The 26,403-nt window shown below is 36.3% G+C and overlaps 3 protein-coding genes across 3 annotated transcripts in view; 2 read left to right on the forward strand and 1 right to left on the reverse strand.

Annotated features, from left to right (window-relative positions):
- Window positions 1–867: 867 nt before the first annotated feature.
- Window positions 868–2,001, forward strand: LOC120773082. The gene is made up of 2 exons (XM_040102032.1): window positions 868–1,260; window positions 1,537–2,001. The coding sequence occupies exons 1-2, from the start codon at window positions 868–870 to the stop codon at window positions 1,999–2,001; spliced, it is 858 nt and encodes a 285-aa protein (XP_039957966.1).
- A 4,401-nt stretch (window positions 2,002–6,402) lies between these two features.
- The window catches only part of LOC120772869, a 114,194-nt gene continuing 94,193 nt past the window's right edge, over window positions 6,403–26,403 (forward strand). The window contains exons 1-2 of the mRNA XM_040101705.1: window positions 6,403–6,482; window positions 10,353–10,415. Of these exons, the coding sequence (XP_039957639.1) occupies window positions 10,398–10,415 (18 nt within the window). The 5' untranslated portion in view covers window positions 6,403–6,482; window positions 10,353–10,397. The remainder of the gene's footprint in view (window positions 6,483–10,352; window positions 10,416–26,403) is intronic.
- Window positions 17,931–18,867, reverse strand: LOC120772870. Its single transcript, XM_040101706.1, has 2 exons — window positions 18,398–18,867; window positions 17,931–18,317 (listed from the first exon to the last, which is right to left on the reverse strand). Exons 1-2 carry the CDS (start codon window positions 18,776–18,778, stop codon window positions 17,964–17,966), a joined length of 735 nt encoding a protein of 244 aa, XP_039957640.1. The 5' UTR covers window positions 18,779–18,867; the 3' UTR covers window positions 17,931–17,963.

Consider the following 26,403-nt stretch of genomic DNA (forward strand, 5'->3'; position numbering starts at 1 on the left):
AGTATTTGAGTGGCACAAAGGCCGTAAGGTCATCGAAAATTTGAGGCACGCAAATCGTCCATCCAACTCTGTTAGTATGACGAGAACAAGATCGAAAGCGACGTTAGAATCAAAACGATAACAGAGTATAAATTCAACACTGTTTATTTGCTACATTGGACGGGAAGCATGTTAATGACAGACTCCTACCACAACCGCATATTTTGCCAAAACGTTTTCGATCTAACTGATCATTAATGGTGGCGTGGATTCAAGAATATGACGTCGTAACAATTTAACAATCAAGCGACAGCCCTCGAAAAATGAGCAGAAAGCGAAAAAACAAAAATACACTGAAGCCACTGATGTCATCCCATGCTTATAACAAGTACTCGTATATGGCTCGAGAGCCTATTTTGAAGTTGATGATAAAGATTTGTATTAATATACTTGAAATTATAGTATTTTTTTTAACAATCCGGGTCAAATTTGATCAGATGCTAACGCCTTCTTATGACTCAATCACTCGAAATAAATTGTTTAGTCAAATATCTGTCTATGTTTGTACACACTGTGAGAATATCTACGGTTGCATTGTATGTTGGTTTAAGAAATTTAATTAAAATTGACAAATTAAAATATAAGAATATTGAGTAATACCATACAAATACGAAATAATATTAAGCAAAATATTCCGCATTGGTATAAATACTCTCAACCAGTGCTTTCGAAGATCAGTAACAGGCGCAAGTTCAAGTGTTACAGTTGCGAAGAACGGGTGTACAGTGAACGGAAGTTTAAAATTTCTTCGAGAAAAAAGTAACTAAAAATATTTAAAAAATTAAAAATATTTAACGTGTAATACTTCAAACATTAAGAGTGTATAATATGGCTGCAAAATCTCTACTCTCCTTGTTGTTGGCAATGTTTGTCAGCAGCGCCTTGGCACAATCGCCTGTGGATTGGCAGCCACTACTCGACCAGCAGAACTTAGTGCTACGCCAGGTGGTGCAGGCATTACAACTGACCCGTAGCGGCGCCAGCGATACCGATACTTGCTTCGATTGGTATTTGGATAACCAAACCGCGATCAATGAAGTCTATTACAGTGAGTACAACTTATGCGCCAGCGTAGCAACGGCGGCAAAGAAACTGCTTTCGGAGCAAAGTGCTTTGGAGCGTCAAGATCTTTTGGATGATGGCCAGTCACTTTGCTCAGCTTTAAGCGATTGCGAAAGTGTCACTGATGGTCTGCAGTTTTTCCAGTGCTACAATAAGGCGGTGAGTATTAGCTTTCTCATAGTTTGTATATTAATGGTCGTTGTGTGGTTAAAAATTGTTAATAAGAGTAAAGGATCAATAAAGAAGCTCTTTAGAACGAAAGTGAATAAAAATATTAGTAATAGAATTAGTTGAAAAAAGTGGAAAATTAAGTGAATTACAAATTTTGTTAAAGGAGCCTAAAAAACATTGAGTTAACTAAAACTTTAACCTAATATCCTAATATGTACATAATATGCATACTGATTTCCCTCATCACTCTATTTATCTTAACAGTCTAATGAAAACAGCGCGAATTTGTTTAACATAAGCGTCACATCGGAGCGAATTGCTGACAAATTGACAATTTCATATCAAGCCATCAACGACACTGAACGTACGTGTACTACTAAAGCGCGTGTTAAGAACGTGGAAGACTTAGGTATTAGTAGAGCGTGTCTGAACAACTGCTTAATTGGTGAGTGGAGCCCCCCTAAAACGACCGCAGCTTCAACCGACACTACCACTGAAGCAACTGCATCGACTGAAGCTCCCGGATCAACCGACACTACCACTGAAGCAACTGCACCGACTGAAGCTCCCGGATCAACCGACATTAGCCCTGAAGCAACCACTGCGAGCGACGCTCCAACATCTGCACCGTCAGATGGCAGACAAGGCTTACCAGAAGAGGACTTATACAAGTATGATTTTAACTACATGACAAACGTGCTCCAGAGGAAACTGAATGGACATTTTTAATGTAAAACTTTAATAATGAAAAATATAACCAAATATATACATTTATACATATAATATATATATACATACATACAGAAATTATATAGCCATCTAACACCAAAGTTATTAAGCATTTGATTTTAATGTTTTGAAAATAGGCAAAACGCAAACCTAAAAAGCATATCTGATTGTGAGTGTAACGAAGAATTTAAATAATAAAGTAAAATATATGATTAAACCTCTTTATTCTTATTGTTTGGGATTCAGAAACGCAAAACTTTTATCAACTTTAATATACCAGACGAAGAGAGTCACTTTCACATGGCTGATATGAGATATATACATAGGAACCTTCGGAAATATAGTACACGCACCAATCCAATTAAATTTTCTGTCCTCTAACTCTAAATTTCTTATATATTTTCATTCAAACGAATGAGTAATGATTTTTATAATTTTTGAACAGCATTACGAGTATTTAAAACGTGATCACGCATCTTTTCAACTCTACGTGAGACAATAAACTCATTAGATAACGAAATACTACTTAGCGTGTGATAAAGAGAGTAGAAGTATGACATGGTTTGTCTCACAATTTAATTAATTTTAATCGACTAAATAACTGTGACAGTAATTAAATATAGTAACCTTTGCTTATAATATAAGAAGTTTCTTAAAGTTAGATTCTTTCACAGAAATTAACTATAGTTATCAATATAAGGAAATTTTCGCTATCTGGCAAACAACAAAAAATGAAAAGAGTGTAAATATTTGATATTAGTAGTTTTTATGAAAGGAGAGCTTATCCAAATACATCTTTACTGAGGGAAGCCACGCCAACTTGAAAAATATTGTACCTGCGCTAATAAAGAAGAAGTATGTTGCAAAAAGTATGATAAATCTATAAAGATTTATTAGTAGGTGAGTTAAAACAGTGAATTTATACCGCCTACATATCGAGTATGAGCTCTCCAAATCTATGTATGACGCCATACGAGTACACTGGCTTCACTCCTGTGCTGTTTTTCGATAAAAAAGGCAGTCACAATAATGAAAAAGTCCATAAATTTTCTGCCCACATTAAAATACCAATTGTCGTTTAAACTGGCCTCAAACTGCCAAGTAGTATTCCTTATAGTTCATTGGATCCTTTGGAAGGATTTCATGATACCACGGTAATCGAACAAAATAATGAGCATCACATAGAGTTTTTACCGATCTTGACGTGTTTTTTTGGAGGGTTTCGGCTCATTTTTGTGGCGCTATTCGCTAGATTGTTGAATTGTTTCGACGTCATATGCTATACCTAACCTCTTGTCTCGTTATCAGTAATGATGCGTTTAATAAGAGTTGTCAAGCATATCTTTTACGACATCTACACATTATCCAAGATTGGGTATGTGTTGACTCACTCCAAAAAAGATGTTGAGAGCCTCTGCTATCTTTCTGATGCCTACGCTAGGGTTCCTTTCTTAAAATTTTTCGATGTTCATTGTCTTTTTTAACACCAAAGGCATTGTCTACCATGAAATTGATCTTCCTGGACAAACCTTCAACGCCAAGTTTTACGTGGAAGTCCTCAAGAGACTCAAACGAAGGGTCAATCGGGTCCGACATCGCAACCGATTGAAAGTTCCATCACGACACAAGGCACATCCCTGCCTTTCTTGCGAACAGCTACCTAACCAAGACCGGCAACCCAATGCTTCCGCAGCAGCCATACAGCCCAGATGTGGCCCGGACTTTTTACTTTCCTTGCCTGAAAAGGCCGATAAAAAACAAGCATTTTGGGACGACAGAAGGGATCCAAGCAGCATGCACCTCGGCTCACAAAGCTATTCCGGAGAATACCTTCCGTGACGACTTTAATGCTTGGAAATCGCGCTGGCAGAAGGAGCCTAGATTGAAAGTTTTTAAAAAATTGTAGCGTTTGGTTCAATACATTTTTTTAAATCGACTCAGTCCTATTACTTTCCGGACAAACCCTGTATACTCAAAATATCCACCACACTCATTCGAACGAACGAACGAGGCATGTCATCCCTCCGAGATGGCAAATCTCTCTAATACTTGCCTCACGATTTTCAACCACCATACCCTTCACTTCTTAAATATTTTCAACATTTGAAGAGGTCAAAGGTCGTGCAGAATGAGGTATGTCTTCAACGATCTTTTGTTTTTGAAGGCTTTTTACCACTCGCAGACTTATATTTTTGATAAAACTGAATCCCGGAAGGCTTTTCTTGAAATATCATTTACCCGAGGAATTTAAAATTCAATTTCCGGGCACTTTTTTGTCACAATATATATGAATGATTAACATGACGAGCTGAGTTGTTTAGGCCACGTCGGTCTGACGGGGACGTTCTTTCTTTTCTCACAAAAAAGCTGCTTACTTGTAATCGCCGACATCGAATCACTATAGCATTTAGCTGACATAAAAATTGACCAATTCAAATCAAGTTCTTGAATGGAAAGTACTTACATTTTACAATTTATCCTCCAGAAATTTGACACTAATTATTTTCCATAGCAGCGCTACAATCTCCGAATATATTGTTTATATCGGACTATAGCGTTTAGCTGCCATACAAACTAATCTATCAAAATTTAGATAAAGATACAGAATCTTCATGCTATAAGAAATGCACCTGGGAAAGGTAATATGACAATTGTTGTGCAAGTTTGGAACACATTCGTTTTGAGATTCATAATATTTTTTTTAATTTCTTCTTAAAATCTTCCACTTAGCCATAATATAAAAAGTTCTCCACAAACATGGCAATTTTATTAGCATAAAAAGTTCTCCACAAGCATGGCAATTATATTAGCATAATTTTTGTCAACTAACTAACCACGCGCACTTTATATACACATTTATTGGAGGCAAATAAAATTGAGTACTTTATTGAGACACTCTCCCGGAAATACAATATTGAATTAGCAAAATGCCATATTTCATAGAAACATCCGTCTAAATTCGCATTATTGGCAAGTATTAAAGGCAAATTCCACAAAATTTATTTGCGTAAGAGCCCACAATACGCGAGTAATGAAAAGCGCTTTGCATTTCTCACAACTGACTGACACTAAATTTCAATTAAATAACATTACGTTAATGAATTGTCATAAATAAGTATTACTACCGATGCTTATCAAATTTTTCACGCGGCACACAATAGTAAATTAAATGTAAATAACGCAGGCGGCATTCAGACTGCTAGATTAACAAATTAGCATAATGAAAAAATATAGACAACAACAAAAAGCAAAGCAATGAATTCGACCATCACTGGCAGTGAAAATTCTAGCAAACACTATTGCATATTTCTTCATATATGAGTGTATATGTGTGTTGTTTTTTTTTTCTTTTTTTTTTTGTTTTTGTATGGATGTGTGGAATTTCCATGTGACACCAAGTCCATGCATGTCATACGTATTTGTCTCATATAAGTGCTGTATGTGTTGGTGCGCAGCAAAAACAAGCCGCCCACACAGTCGGTAAGCTAAGCTATTCACTCAATAAATGTGTAATAAATCAGCTGTGGCTCAAAGTTAAGAGTATTCAGCTGCATAACGAGGCAATAAACTTGAACTGGAATTTATTGGCTGCTACCGCACTCGTCTATTTACACGCACAGCGCGTCATTTAATTGCGGAATGACAAGCGGAATAGTTTCAAACTCAACAATTTTTATCAACTCCATTTGTTGTTGTTGTTGTTGCCGACTTATCACCGGCGAGTATTACGCAACACTTGCCTGTCATATAACAGCGGCCGCAGCTACTGCAAGGCAACGGTAGTAGCGGTAGCAGCGATAGCGCCTGTGAGTAGACTACACTTTTCCGCTTAACGCAACGCAGGCGGCTAATGAGCGTGAAAGGCTAGCGGGAAAATGATAAAAAATAATTTCTATGTATGCGTAATTAATTTCCTCGTAAGTATTTAGTGATAAATAAACGTTTTATTGATAAAAATCATTATTATAAATTCACTTTATTATAATTTCGGCTCTGCTATCATAACTACTTGCATGTGTGTGTGTGTGTGTGCATACATACATATTTGTTGCTGCAAGTGTGTATTATTTTATTCAATGCAGAATAGTTCACATATTTTCACACTAAGGCACACACACATGCTAATTGGTAGGTGCGCTCGTATGTTGGACTTACGCATCGCCTGCTACCGTTGCGGCTAATCATAATTACATATATGTAGGTGATGGTCATAAACCGTCGCCGCGCTGCGAAAATTGGCATCGATATTGCTAATGTGACAGTGGAAATTGCAATTGAATGCCACCTGTTGCGGAAAATGAATAAATAGCGCAATTTTCCACTTGATCAGGTTAGTTTACTGCGGTCGCCGCGCCTGAGGCACACAAACACACTGCCCCCTCACCCGGTTACAGTTGTGCTGTACGCGCGTTGTGTGTTTTCGAAATCAATTTTGAAGTTGTTTGCATTCATAATTGATAATTTTCAACATATTCCATCAAGTGGGTGTCCTTGTGGCCTGTGCATGTGCTTTGAAAAATTAGAAATCAAGTGTGAGCTCTACTTGTGCATAATTAATGGCGAAATTTTTAACAGAAATCATTGGAAAATATTTAATTTTATATTTCTGCAATTTTAATTGATGTGTTTAAATAGAAAAGTTGAAATAATATTGGCAAATATAACATAATCGCACTCAAAAAGTTTTGGTTTTTTAAAATTTATTGATGCATCATAATAAATTAGTTTCAATTGCTAAGTAAATATTTAAAAATAAACCAAATTGAAATAAATTTTCAAATTATTTTTTTTTAATTATGTGTATATTGACAATAACTTCAAATAAATAAAATTTAATAAATATCTAAACTATTTATTTGCATTATTGACACCCTTGACAAAAAAATCGATCATTTTTTAATCAAGAATTACAAAAATAAAATAAAAAATAAAAATTTACTTAAAAACCAAAATAAATTAACTTCATTTGCGCCGAAGATATAATACCCTTCACAGCGTAATTTCTTATAGCATAAACAAGTATAAAATACCTCTATCTTACCTACGATCGATCAGTTTGTATTACAGCCATATGCCAAAATGGTCTGATCTGAACAATTTATTGCCACATTGTAGCGTGACTTTAGCCAATAATATACTTGTATAACTAGTTGTGTGAGTTTTCCATACAAATACTTGATTTTGATTGGTCAGTTAATATGACAACTATAAGTTATTGCGATCCAATGTGAAGCATTTGTTTTGGGATTGCAGCGTTGTCTTTAACAATAATCTGTGCCAAATTGGGTGAAAGTAGGTAGGTAGGTAGGAGTGCAGCCTTGTTACCTATCGGGCTCAATTAGCACTTGATTTGCCATGGTGAGGGTACTCTTTCAAAAAAAAACTTCATTTTGATCGTTTAATTCATGTCCAAGTTACATATATGCTAGAGTGGTCGGTTTTAACACCTAAGCAGCTCTTTGGGGAAGAAGCTTTAAGGTTGAGGTTTAGGTTAGATGGCTGATCAAAGATCGCACGTAGACTGCTACATGTAGTCCTTTGTGAATCCATAGAAAGAAGACTTTCCGTGTTCGAGCTTATAAATTAGCAAAGCTTGTAGCCAATACATATTTGCACAGGTGTTTGATTTCCATTCCCAGCAGTTCGGCGGGATGACTGAACGTATGTGCTTCAAGTCTTGACCTCCCAAACTCGGGACAGTCAAGAAGGAAGTGTTGGGTTGTGACCACCAAATCTTCTTACATACAGCTTCTGCAGATAGCGTCTGATAGACTGCAGACTCTAATATGGCAATATCCTGTTAAAAGCCTAACAACTAGGAAGAGGCTATTGAGGGCAAAAAGATAATTAAATCTCTTGCGATTGATCAAAACAGATTTTTTGAGTCCATAAGCACTTTTTGGGATGCCCAACAGCTTCTTCCGCGAATTTTGTTTTATCTCTTCGATGGACTGAAAACGGGTTCCACGGAGCGCCAATTCTGATGAATACAGTGGTTGTCGAATGTATTCATTACGTTGAAGAGTGGCGAATAGAACAAACTATACCTGAAGTACAAGCAAACGAGCAGCACTTGCGCCGTAACCCTGCGCTAACATGTCTTCTGACGCATACACAACTTTAGTGATTCTTCCTCGTTGGAGAAATGCGTCTTTCAACTTTAAAAAATCGTTTTAGCAACCGGTTTCTTTGTTAGCTTATATTTTCAGCAAAATTTAAGCGTTGAAAATAATTTCAGTCTGAAAAATTAAACTATTTCGCACCAAATGCCAAGCTCCCACATCGGTTTTTTAGTATTTCTTCCGTAAGCTCACGCCAACAGCATTCTTAAATAATACATTTTAATTGAATTTCCGTTAAAATAAAATTATTTTTTTTATTCAAACACCGCCAGCAATTAACTCGTGTGGGCAAAAGCTACGCCAACGAATAGCTACGCTTCCCTCACGGCTAGAAATAATTAGATATTTATATACAAATTTATATGGTAAAGCGTGATTGTCAGCTAAAGCCTGCGCGCACGCACACACACTATGCCACATATTTCTATTTTTTTTACTCACTTTTTGCGCCGAATTTTATTCAAAACTTTTGCGTGCGGTTTATTTCGTCTGCAGATTAATTCGCTGCGAAAATCCCACAAAATATACATATATTAAATTCGCACGCTGAACACGCCTGCTGCTGAGGCGTCGACAGCAGCAGCTATTTTTTAAACAAACACATACACTCATCATGCATACATATGTACATGCTTATGCTACATATATATGTATGTGTGTGTGTACATGCCCTTTAATGTGTGCCATTGTAACGGTATACGCATACATAAATCATAGACTACACATGGCATTTCAAACGGTTATTAACTTTTGCCAGTCGGTTGCTGTAACGAAGCAATAAGCGCCAACACTTTCACAAACATACACATATTGCGAGTCCCGCGCTCATAAATTGCTAACTTTCTAGTTTTTTAAATTATTAAACCTTTTTTTATTGTTTTCGTTTCATTCGCTTTTAGTGCGAAAGTTTAAAATCACAATTAAAATGTAAGCCAACCCCGATTTAGTACGTTGCATGCAACATTTATCATTGGCTGTAAAAGAACAATGGCAAACGTTTGATATAAGCTAAAAAAAAACAAAAACGGTGAAAACATTAGCTAACAATTGTAGTTTATTCAAAATGTATGCTTTAGATGTATACATATGTATATATTTATATTTTATTTATACCCCAAATAATGGGCATCCCACGCAGAGCATGTTGCTGCTATACAAACTGACCGATCAAAATTAAGTTTTTGTATTGGAAACGTTTTTATTTGACAAGATATCCTCACGAAATTCGGCAGATAAACTTTTCTAAGACATCGCTAAAATTTGTGAACATATTATTCCAATTGGTTTGCTATAGCATATAGCTACCATACAAACTGACTAATCAAAATCAAGTTTTTGTAAGGAAAACTTTTTTATTTGACAAGATATCCTCACGAAATTTGGCAGATAAACTTTTCTAAGACATCGCTAAAATTTGTGAACATATCTTTTCAATCGGTTTACTATAGCATATAGCTACCATACAAACTGACTGATCAAAATAAAGTTTTTGTATGGAAAACTTCTTCATTTAACAAGATATCCTCTTGATATTTGGCATACATTTTTTTTCTAAAGTACCGCTATAATTTTTCAACATATTGTTGCAATTGGTTTGCTATATCATATAGCTACCAAATAAACTGACCCATCAAAATTAAGTTTTTGTATTGAAAACGTTTTTATTTGGCAAGATATCCTCACGAAATTTGGCAGACAATTTTTTCTAAGACACCGCTACAATATTTAAATAAATCTTTCCAATCGGTTAACTATAGCATATAGCTACCATACAAACTGACTAATCAAAATCAAGTTTTTGTAAGGAAAACTTTTTCAATTTACGAGATATCCTTACGATATTTGGCAGACAGTTTTTTCTAAGGCACCTTTATAATTTTCGAATATAACTATAGCATATAGCTACCATACAAACTGACTGAACAAAATCTAGAAAAATACTTGTTTATACCCTTTTATGTTACGACAAATGCATCTGTAAGGGTATTACAGCTTCAGTGCAGCCGAGGTCAATGATTTTTCTTCTCTGTATATATATTTATATGCATATTTACATTATATAGTTGCTATATAAGCAGATTTCTATAATTCAGTTTTAAATATTTTTAATCCAAACTAAATTGTGTTAACAACAGTAGAGCAACCGCTTTGAAAAAAGATTTATATTATTATTATTATTTTTTTTTTTTGTAATTTTCACATTTTATTTCCTCAACCATTTAATTGCAGTTACCGTTTGTTTGCATAATTAACCCACTCGCTGTAATTAACAACATGTTGGCGCACAGCTTCGTAAGTACAACTTGCTAATATTTCACATACATGTACACGCCAGTAAATATAATATTTAATACCTGAAAAAGTATATGTGCAATTTTTAGTATTCAAACCTGCAAAAAAAAACTGATTATATATTTATACGCTTAAATTACACGAATTTTTTTAACACATAACTCCATTTTTTTTGCTTTTTTCGCACTTAAAATTTAATTCAGTTATATATTTTTTGCCGCGTAATTGTAATGCGTATTTTATTTAAACAGCTTTACTGCTTATTTGTTTAAACTTTTTGCGCTTACCGTTAATTTGCAATAAAATACATGCTTTCCCACACATAAGTGGCTATCTGCTGTAGCGTTGCCAGCTTTTGTTTTTTTTCTAGGTAATTATTTTCAACAATATAAAAATTAAGTAATATCATTTCAACGAAATATTATGAATTGTATTACTAGTTAATAATTATTTTGTATATAATTTTTTTCCTAAAAAAGTTTGCCATGCACTTAAAACTACTTTGCATTGAGTACTTGCTGTTTTTTTTTTATTTATACGAAACTCCCTTTAATTTAAGTGCCGAAAGCAACTTTTTGTCGAATCTTAATATATGCTTTGCTCAAGTTTTTGTTACATAATTTTCTTACTAACATGTACTAGTATGATATACTTGTACAATGTACATATATTGAAAAACTTTGCTCTTAATTTCAAAATTCTTAATTTATACTTCAAAATCTAGGTCGTCCTCTTTTAAGTAAGTCTTGGTCCCAATAACCTTGTACAAAAGTTTTTTTCCAATTCTCAAAACAGCTGTTAAAGTCAATTTCCGGAAAAGCCTTCATTGAGCGTAGCGGTTCAAGTTTAAGGCTTCAATTGTAGTTTATTAAAAACTTCAATTGAATCGAAACAGTTTGCCCCGAGCGGTCGTTTGAGTTTGCTCAATGTCAAAACATCAAGCTTAGCTAAATCAGTCGAATACGGAGATTGCGGCAGGATATTGGTTGGAAATTTTCCTGAGTACTCATTAAGAATCAATGCAGTATGCGACGCTGCATTATCGCGGTACAAAAACCTCTTTTTATGAATAGCTTCGCGTAAACGACGCATAATACTCAAATAGTATCCCTTGTTGACAGTTTGGCTAGTCGAAAGGAATTCGGAGCGCACCAAACCTTGATAGTCGAAGAAAACTGTCAACATAACTAGATTTTTGACATGTTTTGAAGTGTTCTTTCGGCTTTAGCTGACATTTGTCACGATATTCGACCGATTGATCGTCTGTTTCCGAGTCATAAACTTACATCCAAGACTTATCCACAGTAATAATACGATTCATGAAATCCTGGAACGTTAACGCGACGCTGTTTTTCGAAAAAATTTTTTAAACAATTCCAATTTCTTCATTTTGACGTGTTGATCAATAGAAATTTGATTCCGTACAAAATATTTAATAGAATTCTTTGTGGAATAACTTCACAAATCGAAAAAATCACTGAACAAAATTTATGTATTTGAGTGAGACAAACGTATACTAAACACTAATAATTGGCATTTGGCAGAAATATTACTGACAGTCGTAGCAACTAAGAGCTCATAACAGAAATTGTCACAATGGATTAAATTCGCTACGGTGTGTTATAAAGTTAAGCTAAGGACAGAGATTATCTCACTGGGAAATGTAATCTATATATACTCATAAACTAATTTCAGTAAATTGGGATCAAAGTTACCATACTCAAAGCCAAAATGGTTGCAAAGTTTTACTACAATAACTTCACTAATACTTACGAAAAAATTTCGTGGAACTAGTTTAAGGAACACACCTGGTGTGTGAAGTGGGCGTGGTTGTAATCCGATTAGTAATTTAAAAATGTCAGGGGACTATCACGTACCAAATGTGAGGCAAATCGGTCTAGTGGGTCTTGAGATATGTGGGCGATACACGCTTGTCGTCCAATTTTGACCCCGGTTCCATTAAGGGTCTCTCATAACATTTTGGGGATAAAATTTAATGTCTCATGTCGATGGCGTATTTAGTTATTGATCTATTACGCTTTTCGTAGTTTTCAACAGAACCGTTATATCGGTAATGAGTGAGTTTAGTATCCGATTTCTTCCATTTTCACACTGACGGTAAAAATTAGTAAAAATTATTCTCAGCGAGTTTGGCAATTGTAGCTGTGGTAGTCTAAAAGATATGTTCGTTAAACTTATCAGAAGAGCGGGACCACGCCCACTTTAAAAAATGTAAAATGTAAATGTAATGTATGTATGTATGGTGCTTGTACCCTTTGATACTGCAATTCTCTATGCCAAATTATAGTGATATATCTTATCTTATTGCATAGCAACATGTTATAAGAGTATAAAATTTCTTGCTATAAAACATTGTACGTGCAATAACCTACGGTAAAAAAAAGCAATGACGGCATTAAAAAAGGTGTATTTTACCAGAGTTTCAATAACATTTAGACTATCAAAATTTGATCTTTACTCAGATCAAAAATCTGGTAGGTGGAACATACATAAAATTGAATAGTGACCGGACCAATTGTCGCCGAGTATACACTACAACCAATTCGAAAAATGTACTTTTGAGTCAAACTCATTTGATAGACTAATAGTTCAGATTAGTTTCGATGTTATTTTTAAGGGTACAGGTATAATCTATAGGATTATGAAGAGAACAATAGATTTTGTTTGAAGGACATACTGTAAGTGCGCCTTAATTTGGGTAGCCCGATTTCGAAACAGTGCCAAGCCCACGCACTGAGCATATTACATTTTATTTCCGTTCCAAACGGCTCATTGTGATATGGAATTCCTTTTAAAATATCGCGATGCCCCACTCGTTGATCAATTTTCTATAAAATTCCGATAGCAAAACGTTGGCTTTTTATGTGACAGATATCGCAATCAGAAACATAAGCGCAGCTAGCACGGGTGGGGCGGGTTTATTGCCTATTTCGATAAGAATGTAGTATTACTATAAAGGTAAGTAATAAGCATTATTTTCACCGAATCATGTTTTAATTTATAAATTTTTAATAATATTTTCAAGATGAGATGGCAACACTTCTAAGTTGATGTTGATGTAGTATAAGGTATTAGATGTGATCTTATGCTGCTAGCAGTTCCCATAGTTTTTGAGAGCTCTTAAGGAGCATTCAGAAGATCTTCCTAACAGTATATCAAAGGAATCGGCAATCGCTCTCTTCATTTCTAACATCTGATCAAACTTGACACGGACTGACATAAAGGTTTTGGGATTGCCTTCAACGGTTTTAGTGAATTTTTGCTGTTACGAGTCTGGTATTGACACGCTTCAAATGAACTAAAAAGTGTTGAGTCGTTCCATGAAATTTTTGAATATTCTCCTTGTATGAGGCAATATTTCGACGACTTCTCGCCACTTTCTGAATGTTTTCTTCGTCTTCTTTCCTGGCGTAAACACCGCTACCCGGTTATACCCGAGTTAACAATAGCGAGCCATAAGTTTGCTATTTTCGATTTCGTTTCTTTCTGAACGCCTTACATCACTCAAATACTGAAGTAATTATAAAATAGACATATCAAAAAACGATGCTCTCGCCGTGATTCCATAGAAAATTACCAGATAAACCTTTCGCGTTGCAAAAAAACAGCCGCCAAACTCACACTAATTTGCATATGGAGAAAAAACTTCACACGAAAATAAGAAACGTTGTATAATGGACCAGTCTAGGTCAATTATAATTAAATGGTATTTTTTCTGACGCTGAAATGTTCTTTTGTTTTCCGCATTCACTTCTACACTCACTCAAATTTTAAGCGACATTTCATAGCAAAGACAATGAGCGTTTCATGCATCACAAATACGCAGAAACGCACAGTCGAGATCAGGCCTAGCAAAGTCCTTGAGAGTTCGCTTCAACGAGGCAAAAGCGTTTCATTTCTATTGAAATCTGGCTTTCAGTCAATCACTAACGTATTGCGTATAACAAGCGTTTCAGATGAAAACGTTGTGATAAAAGCCATCAATTCTCAGAAGAAAAAAAAAACAAAAACTCGAAACTCGTTTACTCTCAGCGCGCATGCGCCTGAGCGCCGCTGGCAGATTGACAAATTTTAATATGTCGAAGCTTTGCGAAGACCATGAATTTGATGGTGATGATGATGACAATGACGATGGCGCCATCAATTTTCCATTATATGCGCACAGAGAAAGTCAACAAAAAGTAAAAAAAAAAACAGAAACAACAAGCGCACGAAAAGACACAAGACGAGGAAGCTTAGCAAATGCATGCATAAGAAAGCAACGCTGCACACGAATGCAAATATGAAGTTTAAATTTCCTAAGCAAAAAACAACAGAGAATGGAATATGCAACTTGAAAAAGTCGCGCTGGCGTTGCACAAAAGCGCCGCATGGCAGAGTGTGACTTGTCGCTCATTGTCGGTGTGGCGGTGCAACAAGAAAAAGTGTTTAATGTAGTTGTGAACAAGACACACTTTGCACGCACGACTCAGAAAGCAACAACAAGCCGGCGGTGCCACTAGAATTCCTGGTGGAGAATGGCAGAAGGATCGCTGTGATTGTCATGCAATGGCCGCTGGCGGTTGAAGGCATATGTCAGGCGGCGGCTGTAACAGACACCGTTGCAAAATTATGTGCGGCAAAAAAACTGCGCACAAAGATTTGTTTGCTCAAAAACACACCTCCGCCTGACAAGTGTTGCACGCACCTGTCAGACAAACACAAAGAAGGGCAAAGAGAGAAAGGGAGAAAAAGGGTGAAAAGTGTGGAAAAAATGCCTTTGGTGGCGAAGTTGTTTAGATTGTTGACGGATATGAGTATATGTGTGTGTCTTTGTGTGACTGAGTATTAGTGTAGTTGTTGTTTTTGTTTCTTTTTCAACTTCTACAAAGCAAATATACGCACTGCTCGCAGCTATGATACTAAAAAATGTAAATTTGCATATGTATGACAGTGTGTTCAAGTGCGCGCATTCAAACTTGTGTGCATGTGTGTGTTTGTTCAACAACGCAGGTGTCACTCAAACGCATTTGCGTGCATTCCAAGAAATTAAAGTGAACATAAGGTGAGTTGTTTCACAGCAATGCTCTGTAATTTTTTATATACCTCAGTTGTTTTTGTTGTTATTATATACGTACTACTATATGTCTTTCACATATATGAAATATGTTAGATATTGCAATGCTGTAAATTTTTTATCTCCGTTGAAGAATTGTTGGTGAAAACTGTTTAATAGTAGCAGCGTCCACTCTAAAATTCACTGAAAATTTACTCTTTTGTATGTCAGTAGCTGAGGCGCCGACTTCTGAAGTAGCTTTCTTACATCAAAACAATAAGTGAATCAAAGTTATTATTTGCTTGACTTTAAAGAGTGAAGGAAATCGTTTACTTCCCTCTTCTTATATTATCTGTTATTACATTGAATATCTTTAAAGCCTGCAAGTATTTTGAAGATAAGATATACTCTGCTCAGCCGCTTCTTTTTAGTCTTCATCGTCCAATGGTTTGTACAGCTTATTGGTTCACCACAAAAGATTGCTCATCCAAATTAGATTACTCTTTTGCATAATTTTCCTAACTTATTATATTTTCCTTAGCTGTGAGGGCTCTAGCGTCTATATGAAAACAATGACAACGAAAGCATCGAAAAGAGGCAGAAAAACAAGAAAGAACATTTAGTTCGGTTAGAACCTTCACAAATTGGAAAAGATTCCTTACAAGAACTTGATTTTGAACAGTTCGTTTGTAAAGCATCTACATATGTGCTATCGGGTTCGATCTGATTTCTTTGAAGATTGCACTAATGTCTTAAGCAACATCTCATGTCAAATTTCGTGAACATATCTAGTCAAATGAAAAAGCCGCTGACCATTTACGTATATATTATTTTATAGTGTCACCAACGTTTCTTTATAGCTGTCACAAATTTCGTAAGAAACATAATATACCCCGTAAAAATCAATGTATAATTTATGTATTTAGTGACATAAGACAGCCAATTCACAGTATACGAAAATCCCAACTAGAGACCTTAAATAAGAAATCAGTCTTGCACTACAATATATTTTTTTCTAATACACACTCACCTAAGGTCACATAAGCCTATTATGGAAGCCTAACAGCGTACTTGTCATAGTAGAAGTAAGGAGTGGTCACCGAAGCAAAGTAGAACCGACAATCTTTAGTATACCGGATGCAAATTATACACATCAGGCGCCTCAGTCTGAAGAAAGCAATATAGACTACCAAACATGGTCCTAATTTTTCTTTGGAGAGACTTTTTTGAACCTTTCCGGAGTGTATTCTGTTCGAACTAATATAATTTTATGAAGCCAGCACATTTTCCTTCCTTCAGTGCTCTTTTGACCACCTTCTTTGTAACTTGTTGATCTCCTGCATTATTTCCTTCTATACGCGAGAATTCAGCGAGTTTTTGACTTCGAATTGACATACACTAAAATGTATTTCAAATTACTTCTCGTGAAAACTAATCAATGCTATCTTCTACATATAATAACAGGGTTATCAATAGGGACGCTACAAAAGTAGACCAATAGGAACAGCAAACGAAGGTTTGTTATTTTATCATGGAAAGACATACAACTCAACAACGAGTCGAAGCTATTAATAGTTACTACCGAAATTCGGAGTCAGTGGCTTCAACCTTAAGAACGCTACGTCCAATTTATTTTCGTCAAAATCATCCTGTCAGATCAACAATTGAGCGTCTAAAAAATTTTAATCCACAGGCACAGTAAAAAATGTATCCGTGCCAATGAGACAAAGCAGTACCCACGTTGTTGAGAATATTGCTACTGCTGGCTCATTAATTGAGGAAAACCCAAGTCAGTTTCTAGCACGTCGTTCTCGAGCGTTGGGCATCTCTGTGACAGCGTTATGGCGAATTTCGCGAAAAGATCTTGACCTACATACTAACAAGATCAAATTTACGCAAGACCTTAAGCCGCTTGACTACCAAAATCGTCGTATGTTCGCGAATTGGGCTGAGCAACAACTTGAAAATGATCGGGATTTTCATCGAAAAATCGTCTTCAGCGATGAGGCTCATTATGCGTTATTGGTCAAGCAGCAATCCACACGTACTCCATCAGTCACCATTGCATCCCAAAAAATTACGGTTTGGTGCGGTTTATGGGCCGGTAGCGTCATTGGGCCGTATTTCTTCCGTGATGATCAAGACCGGTAGTTGGCCGCCTCGGTTGTACGATTTGACGCCGTTAGATCTGAGGAGCTACATCAAATCAATGGTCGATACCAAGGAGCCAGCGACGATTGATGAACTTCGTACGAACGTGAAATTTGGTTCAGCGTCTGGACTTCTGCAAGCTTGCTCGTGGTGGCCAGCAGAAGAAATCGAGTTTCATACATAATGGCATGGCAAATTTCATTGTAGCGCTCTTATTGAAAAACCCGTCATATACAAAATGTACTTTTAATACGTAATTTCTTTCCTTTCTTTCAGCAACTAATTTGAGAAATGAAAACTTCATAAAATTTTAATAAATTGATTTATATTTTTTCCACTATTTATATCCCGTTTGACTTGCGATAACTCCTCACATCATGTGAATCTACAGCAGGCAGAAATTGATCATCATAACTATGGTCACTTTTCCAATTTATGCTCGCTGCAGTTGTGCTGGAGTCTTCGCTGGGCGGCGTCGATGGAGTACCCGTTGTTGAGGGCACAGTTGTTTCGCCACGAAGACAGCTCGACAAATCCTCACTAGCCTGATGAGATTTTTCCACATAGACGCGACCTGTGGCATTTGTACAACGATGCTCTTCAGTTTCGATCAAACGGTATTGTTCGCTTACTTCTGCCAGCGTCTCACTGGCATCCGCGGAAATTTTGTACATACTTTCGGTGCCTTGCTTGCCCTACACATAGAAGAATAAAAAATTACAACACTGTCTGCACACATTCATTCATTTTAAGTGGATTCACTTGCACTACTTACGCTAATCGCAAAGCAATTGAAGTACAGCACTGAATCGGCTAGTAGCGCGCATTCCTTCAGTGCCGTGCACGTGGAGAGCGCCGACTCCTCAATAGCATCGCGCTCAGGCTGTGCGTTCTCATCTATCTGGTCGCGTTTATCCGATGCTGTAGCCAAGCATGCCGCATAGCTTTCACGATACTCCTCGTTCAGCTCTTCGAACACCTTTAGATAGTATTCGAAACAAGCCAGACTTTGTTCCGGATTGTCGCGTTGCTCAGCGCGTGTATCCACCATTAACTCCAGCAGTTTGATTTCGGTGCTGCGCAGCAGTTTATCGCTTGGAACACACAAGGAGGTGCTCGCTAGGAGACAAACTGCGACAAATTGCAATATTTGCATTGCACTCACTGTTTTTTTGCACTTAGAAAAGGTTGTTAGAAAGGCCGCAAACGCTTAAGGCAACGCACTATCGGACGTGGTTTACGTGAAACTATTGTCGTTGCACGAATACAGTTTAGTTTTATAAGTAATATCGCGTTTTTGCAGTGCAAAGTTTTTTCTTTTTACGATACCAATAAAAGCGATTAAGAAAAAATCGTTTTCCTGCATTAACTGCAGTTGGACAGTTTATCATATGGCACATTGTACTACGGAAGTACTCATCAATATTGTTGCCTTTGTTGTCCTATTAGCACTATTTCGAATTCCATTGAAAAGCTCATAAATTTTATTGTAAATTTTTAAATGTTAGAATTTAATTACTTTGCAAGAGATAATCGTCCACGAAGGCAGCGATAAGAAGTAGATAATGCCAATTGAGTAAAACTATACATACATAATTGCCGTTTCTAGTCCGTTAGTTTACTGTAATGTTCGTCTGTGCAATGGCTACATTGAGTTGACAAAGCAAGTTGACTTTATCTTTACCCAATACTATCTGACTATTTTTTATTATTATTAATAAAAAAGCATTATCTAAACCAGAAGCACTTTGCGATGAAAGAGATATGTAGTACCTTGTTGCATAAAGCAACGAAGTTTGTAATAACGCTTTTGTTCAAAAATCCTGCTTAATCTGCAGTGGTCTCAAGAGCGGCGTATTTATATAAATTTTTTCTTCATAACATATTTTATCAAACCAATTTGTATAATCATTTCATGATCACATCACATGGCATTTCTTAAACGCAAAACACTTCATCACATCACAATTAAATGTCACTGAAAACATAACACCATATGCCATATCACAGCCCATCACACTATCAAGTCAACACTTTACTTTTATTAGATAACTTTATAACACATCATAACACGTCAGTCCTTTACATTATAAATATCATACTAAGACTTCACTGCAAATAACATCACCAATTTCACCAATTCCAAATTATCAAATGACACTATTTCAGCATAACGTCACACCATGTCATGACTTCCTTACATTAATATCATTTGGCTTTACCACAGCTCAAACAACTTACTTAAGGTATTCTGTCATAGACTACCATAACACTTTGTACCATACCCGCACATGATACATATAACCTCACAATCATCACATCAAAAAACCCGTTGTCTCTTTTACAAAGCGAAAATCTCTTTCGGGCTTGAGGCCCCAAACACTCGGTGAAAGAGAATTGGAGGCGTCTGAAGAGATCAAATTCCTTGGCCTCACATTATACTCAACCATACATTGGAATAGGCACGTGGTATTAACACTGTCCAAAGCCACGAAGGGACTCATAATATGCAGACGCCTAACTGCTAAATCCTGTGGCTGCAAGCCAGGTATCATCCCATGGCTGTATACCCCTATCATAAATCCTATTACCTTTCAGTTTGCAATCGTGTGTTTCGGGGCATAAAGAGGTACTGTCAGCAGGCTGCAGGAATCCGCCACGCCAAGTTACTACTGGGAGTGTACAACCTTGCAATGTTTAAAGAAGTTATCAATCTTCCTCGAAACAAATGCCGTCTCCTTGTCGCGGTCTATACAGAGCACTGCAGGTGCAGGAAGCACTTGTCCAACATGGGCATAGTCTCTTGCGCAAACTGCGGGTTTTACGACATTGAACAGAAAACTCCAGAACACCTGATTCTAGATTGCCCAGCAATTTGTAGAAGCAGGCTCAAGGCCCTAGTTTTCATCTAAGTGGACAGGGATCACATCACCTCACTCATGCCCAGCAAAGTTCCTGGAATTGTTAAGAATGCTGGACCTTTGTGACCATGTATGATATACATAGGAGAGGACACAATAGTTCATAGGTCACAGTGCAAAGCTTAAATTTTCTGTCACACATCACATCATAGCAACTATTCTGTTCAAGGTACAACTTTTTTCAAAAAAAAACACATTACATCAGCTCTCGATATCACGTGATACATATAACTTTCATCACATTATACTAACTCCTCAGTTCACAACGCATTTTTTTCAAATTCATAATCACATTACGTCATCAATACATCACACCAAGTCATGACATCACATGACAACAACATCACAGTCAGGTCAGAACTATTTTTCATCACGTCATCACAATATCACACGAAATCATGACATCACATGAAAACAACATCACAGTCAGGTCACAACTATTTTTCATCACGTCATCACAATATCACACGATATCATGACATCACATGAAAACAACATAACAGTCAGGTCACAACTATTTTTCATCACGTCATCACAATATCACACGAAATCATGGCATCACAGTCAGGTCACAACTATTTTTTACATATTACATGATATAATCACATCACATATCAAGTCGCGTTATTATACCACATGGCTTTCCATTGGATTCTCAAAATGAGTAATATTATATTATCTTACCTCTATTACATCACCTATATGCAACACATGGTATCACTTCGCACTATTATATCATATGACTTTACACCGCATTTATTATTATTACCGATTTATCATGTTTGTCAACTCTTCTTAATATGACATCACTTGGAATTAATATTTAACAGTACACATCATTTTTAATGTTACAATCAATAGTATCATCTGGACGCAACAAGAACAAGTGATTTGTAAATGTATACAGAAGTACAGTATATTTATATGAAATCAAATCGCATCAAATCAAGCTGAATTACATAATCAGTTGCATTAATTACAAGGCATTACATCACGTCAACGGTTGTTAACAGTATTTTATGACTTCTTAAGTCTTAATAAACAATAAAATAAATAAACCATTCTATATAATATGTGTAAGTTAAAATATATTTAAGCTTTTATTGCGATAAAGAGGTCGGTGTTCACATCGCATCATTGATAGTATGGTTATTTCATTACAACATATCTTAATTAAATTTCTTTCTATTATGTGCTAAAATAAATTAAAATTAAATTAATTTAATTCTGCCATAAAACCAGCAAATTGAATTTCATCCGCCGTTAGTTAATCATAAATCAGAAATATTTATCATTAAAAAAGTTCCTTATTTAATTGAAACTGCTTTTCAACTTCACGCGCATGCAAATCGGCAAAATATATGCTTTCTAATTATTTTCCAACACATAAATCATACAAATCACTTGCGGTCATATTCTTTTGACACTTCAACCGATGTGCCACACATGCAAGTGGGATTTCATTTGAAATTAATTCAATTCCTGCAACGGAAATTTAAATGGGCAGACCTGAGCGCCATACAACCCCAGAGTGAGTAGTGTTGCAACGCCGTCGGCGTTTAATACTCAAATCGCTGCGCATTATCGTCGCTGCAAGCGTTTTAGTTTATACTGTTTACTTTTCGGCGCGCAAAATGCGATTAAAGCGCCAAGGGCTTAAGCCGGGTACTCCAATAAACTTATATGTGCTGGTATGTGTGTGGTGTGTATGTACATGTACATACACATGCAGGTAAATATATTCTGTAGTTTCATGCAGTCACAACGAATAGGTTTGTATGTATTTGTGTAAAGATTTGCGATTCATTTCACGCTTGTTTAAACAGCAGCTGCCAGCTATCGGCTTTAAAGAGTCGAATTACACAATGGACCATATGCGCGCATTAGGGTGAGTCTGACGAAAGTACTTTTTCGAATTATAAACCTTTAAACTGTTACATGAGAAATGTTTTTTTCCCCTCATTTTTGTTATTTTATCTTTCATTTCCGATGGTTTTCAATCTAATAAGATTTTTTAGTTTTCAAAAAATATCTGTAAAATATGTATATTGAACATTTTTCGACTAAAATTCGTGAATGTGCATATTTATTTTTAAATATTTAAATGATGTTTTCAATTTCTAATATACTTAATAGTTTTATCCACTAAATATTATGCCATCTTTATGTAGACTTAAGGCTATATGCATAAGTTCTAGTTCTAAGCGTGTAAACACCCCCTCAACTGTTGCATAAACATTTGATTGTTTCACTTAATTGCTTTTTACACACACACACACATGCAAACAACAGGTGTAAAATTGCAGCAGTACAAGCGACTGCCTTTGGCTTTGTTGTTGCTTTAAAGGTCAACTTAATGCCTGCAAAGCAAAATCTTTTACTAGACAATTTAATTGATACTGTAGCAAGTCCAAAAAATATACACTTAAGCAATCCGCTTGTGAATCAACGTCCAAATTAATTTAATAGCAGAATTTAATACAATGTTTCTTATATTTTTCTATCAAAAAGATAAAATAGTAAAATTTTCTATCTGAAATCTGCTCACAGTTCGCAGTTGTTTTTGAAGAATTAATCTAGATACGGAATGATACCAGCTGCGCTTTTCATTGTTGAACATTCACTTAACGATTGAGTTAGTTAGACATTCTTTTCGAAACCCTCATTCCAAACATAATCACTTCATATTGGGGTGGGTCCAGAAATAGTTCTTGAGAGGGAAATAAACATTTACTTGAAACATGAAGGTTATTATATTAAATATACAAGTCTTTATATAATTTAATGTCATATTTTGAAATCCACCTTCTAATATCAAGTTCTACTAAATTGAAAGAAAAACACATTGTAAATCGTAGACGAGCAGGTGACATAATTTATTACAATGTATAATACTGTAGGCAGTTCGTGTATTGAATAGAAAAATTTCACGAAACCAAAGAATGTGAAAAATATTTGAGAATCTTTCTTGAACTTTTTCTGCAGTGACTTCAATGTAATGATACGTGTGCAAAACGCCAGACCGATCAATCGAGCTTGAAGCATGTTCATCCTCAGCCACGTTTTCATGCGGCGAAGTGTCGAAAAAGAACGTTCAGAGCTCACATTCGTCAAGGAAGGCAGAATATGCGAAGAAAACTATGAATTATTCTGTTCTGCAACGTTTTCAATGCAGTAGTCCATAACTTGCTGTCTTTTGACTTTTGCTTCTGCCCCCAAAGGCACTGCCAGGGATCAAGTTCCCCTTTGAGCTTGAAACGTCGCACGAGTTTGCTATTATCCAAAAAGTCTTTGAATCTATCTATTAAGCAGACAAATAGATTTTCTATTTCGTTGGTTTTTAAAGCACATAGTTTTTCTAGCAGCAGCAAACTCAGTTGAAACTCATTCAATATACCTACACTGAGATCTTGTAGTATTAGTCGCATTTTCTCACGCAAAAATTTTCGCGTTTTGTTTTTCGACCGCAGATTCTCGATTTTTCTTCGTCAACTTTCAATACTTCGTGCTTAAATAAATGAATCGAAAATGTTCCTCAGCTTTTTGTCTCGATTTCGGAACGTTACAAGCAGCGTATCTATCATAGTTGATGCCTTTGCCAGATCGATCGATTCTTTCTGAAGAATCACGCTGAGTGAATGAGTTAGAGATAGCATATCACATAGGCAAAAAATCCCAATTATAAATTGAAATTTGCACACGGCCCAATGTGCATATCACCGAAGTTATCGTGCTAGTCAACGACCAAGAGTCTCCAATTGATTGATTATGGATGTTGATCTATAATATTATATTTACGATTTTCCGTTTCGGTAATCCTTGCTGTAAAATATTGAACTCATAAGCGAACATCTACTGTCGCTATGTTTTTGTCAGGCTAAGGGACCTAAACCTCTGCCGTGCTGAGGGTCCCGCACACGGCCGCAGTTCGACTCCACACTGAACTTATTTTTAAATTCTACCTGCCTTTGGATTTAAACCGCAGCCACCACGAATTTCTCCAAAGAGCCAAAACGACAGAGCAGATTAGAGCGAACTCTGAGGGCTAACTGCTCCTCGTGGTACCAGATTTAAGTCTCCGGTAAGATCTTGTAGGTTTTTCTATTGAGCACTCATCAAAATCAATGACTGGTGATATTTGTCGCTTGGACTTCAAATATCTTTTCATTAAAAGAAATCTCATTCAAAGTCTATAAAATCGGTGCAGTTGAGTATTATAACACTATTTCTGACATGACTACGCTGCAATTTCGAAACAAGCCAAAAAACAGACATTGGGCATATTGAATTTCAGCCGCTCTTACGGCAGGCATACCTTTTCGTGGGCATATTGAACTCCGAAAACCTCTGGGACAGTAAATTATCACAAGCTACTCATGAGGTGAACATTTCACCAGCAAAACCAACACCAAAGTTAGGAACAGATCGTAATCGGTTGATGCCAGCTTCAAGTTAAATGATGGATACATATAAACTTCCCAACCAAGCTCTTGAATTTGCTCCGCTAGCTTACCTAAACGTCAATCCTGGCAGGGCCACATGGTATATAGAAAATAAACAGAAGATATATAGAATCCATTAACAGAAAGAAATAAAATTAAAAGCTGCTTTAATCCGAAAAATCGAAAAAAGTTTACACTGCTGATTATTTTTGCCTTAAAAATTTAGTCATACACAAATATCCAGTACACAGCCCCCAAAAGCATGCTACAAAACGCATCAGTATGCAAGCTTTATCACACATTTGCATCAAAGCAAACAGCAAATAGCAAATAAAAACATTTTTTTTTGTAAAATTTGTGCGGAAGAGCTGCAAGTTACAAATACAATAACAAAGGCAAACAAAAACAACAAATACACAAGTCCACGAGACAAAAAGTCGAGCTTAAGCATACAAAAGTGAACAGCGAGAATTCGAAACCGCAAAACGATTGCACGGCATTGCACAATTGCGCACAAAATGTGTGTGGCAAGTGAAATATGGGAAAATGTCAACAATTTGCCGCAGTCGGTTGCAATCAAAGTTGCAGCAAATATTTGCACTTTGAACTCAGCACAAATTTTAACTTGCACAAACACAAATTCGCAAATTCAAAGGCACACAAAGCCACTTACCAACATGCACACACGCACACACGCACATACACACATACAAAACACTTAGTTTTATATACACACGAGCAAACTTGTTTATTTGTCGAGCAATTAGAATTTCGGCATTTCGCATGTAAGACACGCGACGCTCTTGGCCGCGACATTGTTTTTGTTATAATCGCTTCAACGTTTCTCTTTGATTTTACTGTAAATTTCTGTTTGCCATTTCGCTTTTCGATTTTAGCTCATTTTACGTTTGCACTGCTGCTATTTGGTATGCTTTTAACGGCAAGAGGCGGCAACTTTCGCTGTGGCATGTGGCAAACAGCAAAGCGTGCCGTGTCTTTGCCAGCCAACGCGCAGCACTGCGACTATTTTAGCGCGTCCGGGAAGGAGCAATGGACAAATTGAAAATTTGCAAATTGCTGCAACAGCAAGGCGGACAAGTATGCGCGCGCATGTGTGTGTGCAGTGTGAAGCCTGGCCGCTGTAAGGAGGCTAACAATAAGCAAAGTGCTAAGGCGCCTAAAAGAAAACTCAAATTACGGTGAAAAGTTTCTTTGCAAAAAGCCAAAAGTCACGCAATTAACCGAACTTATAATTTGCATACAATGCAATCAAAAGGCGGCGACGGAAGCGCGAATAAGTGGCATTTAAGCGAAAAGTTGCCAACACGCGAGTGCCAAGAGGGGCAGAACGAAGTAAAGTGAATTAATAGCGAGGTGTTGATGGCCCCGTTTTCGAATATTTTCTTTGTTTTTTCATT

This window comes from Bactrocera tryoni, chromosome 3 (assembly GCF_016617805.1).
Source record: "Bactrocera tryoni isolate S06 chromosome 3, CSIRO_BtryS06_freeze2, whole genome shotgun sequence".
NCBI classification, from domain to species: domain Eukaryota; kingdom Metazoa; phylum Arthropoda; class Insecta; order Diptera; family Tephritidae; genus Bactrocera; species Bactrocera tryoni.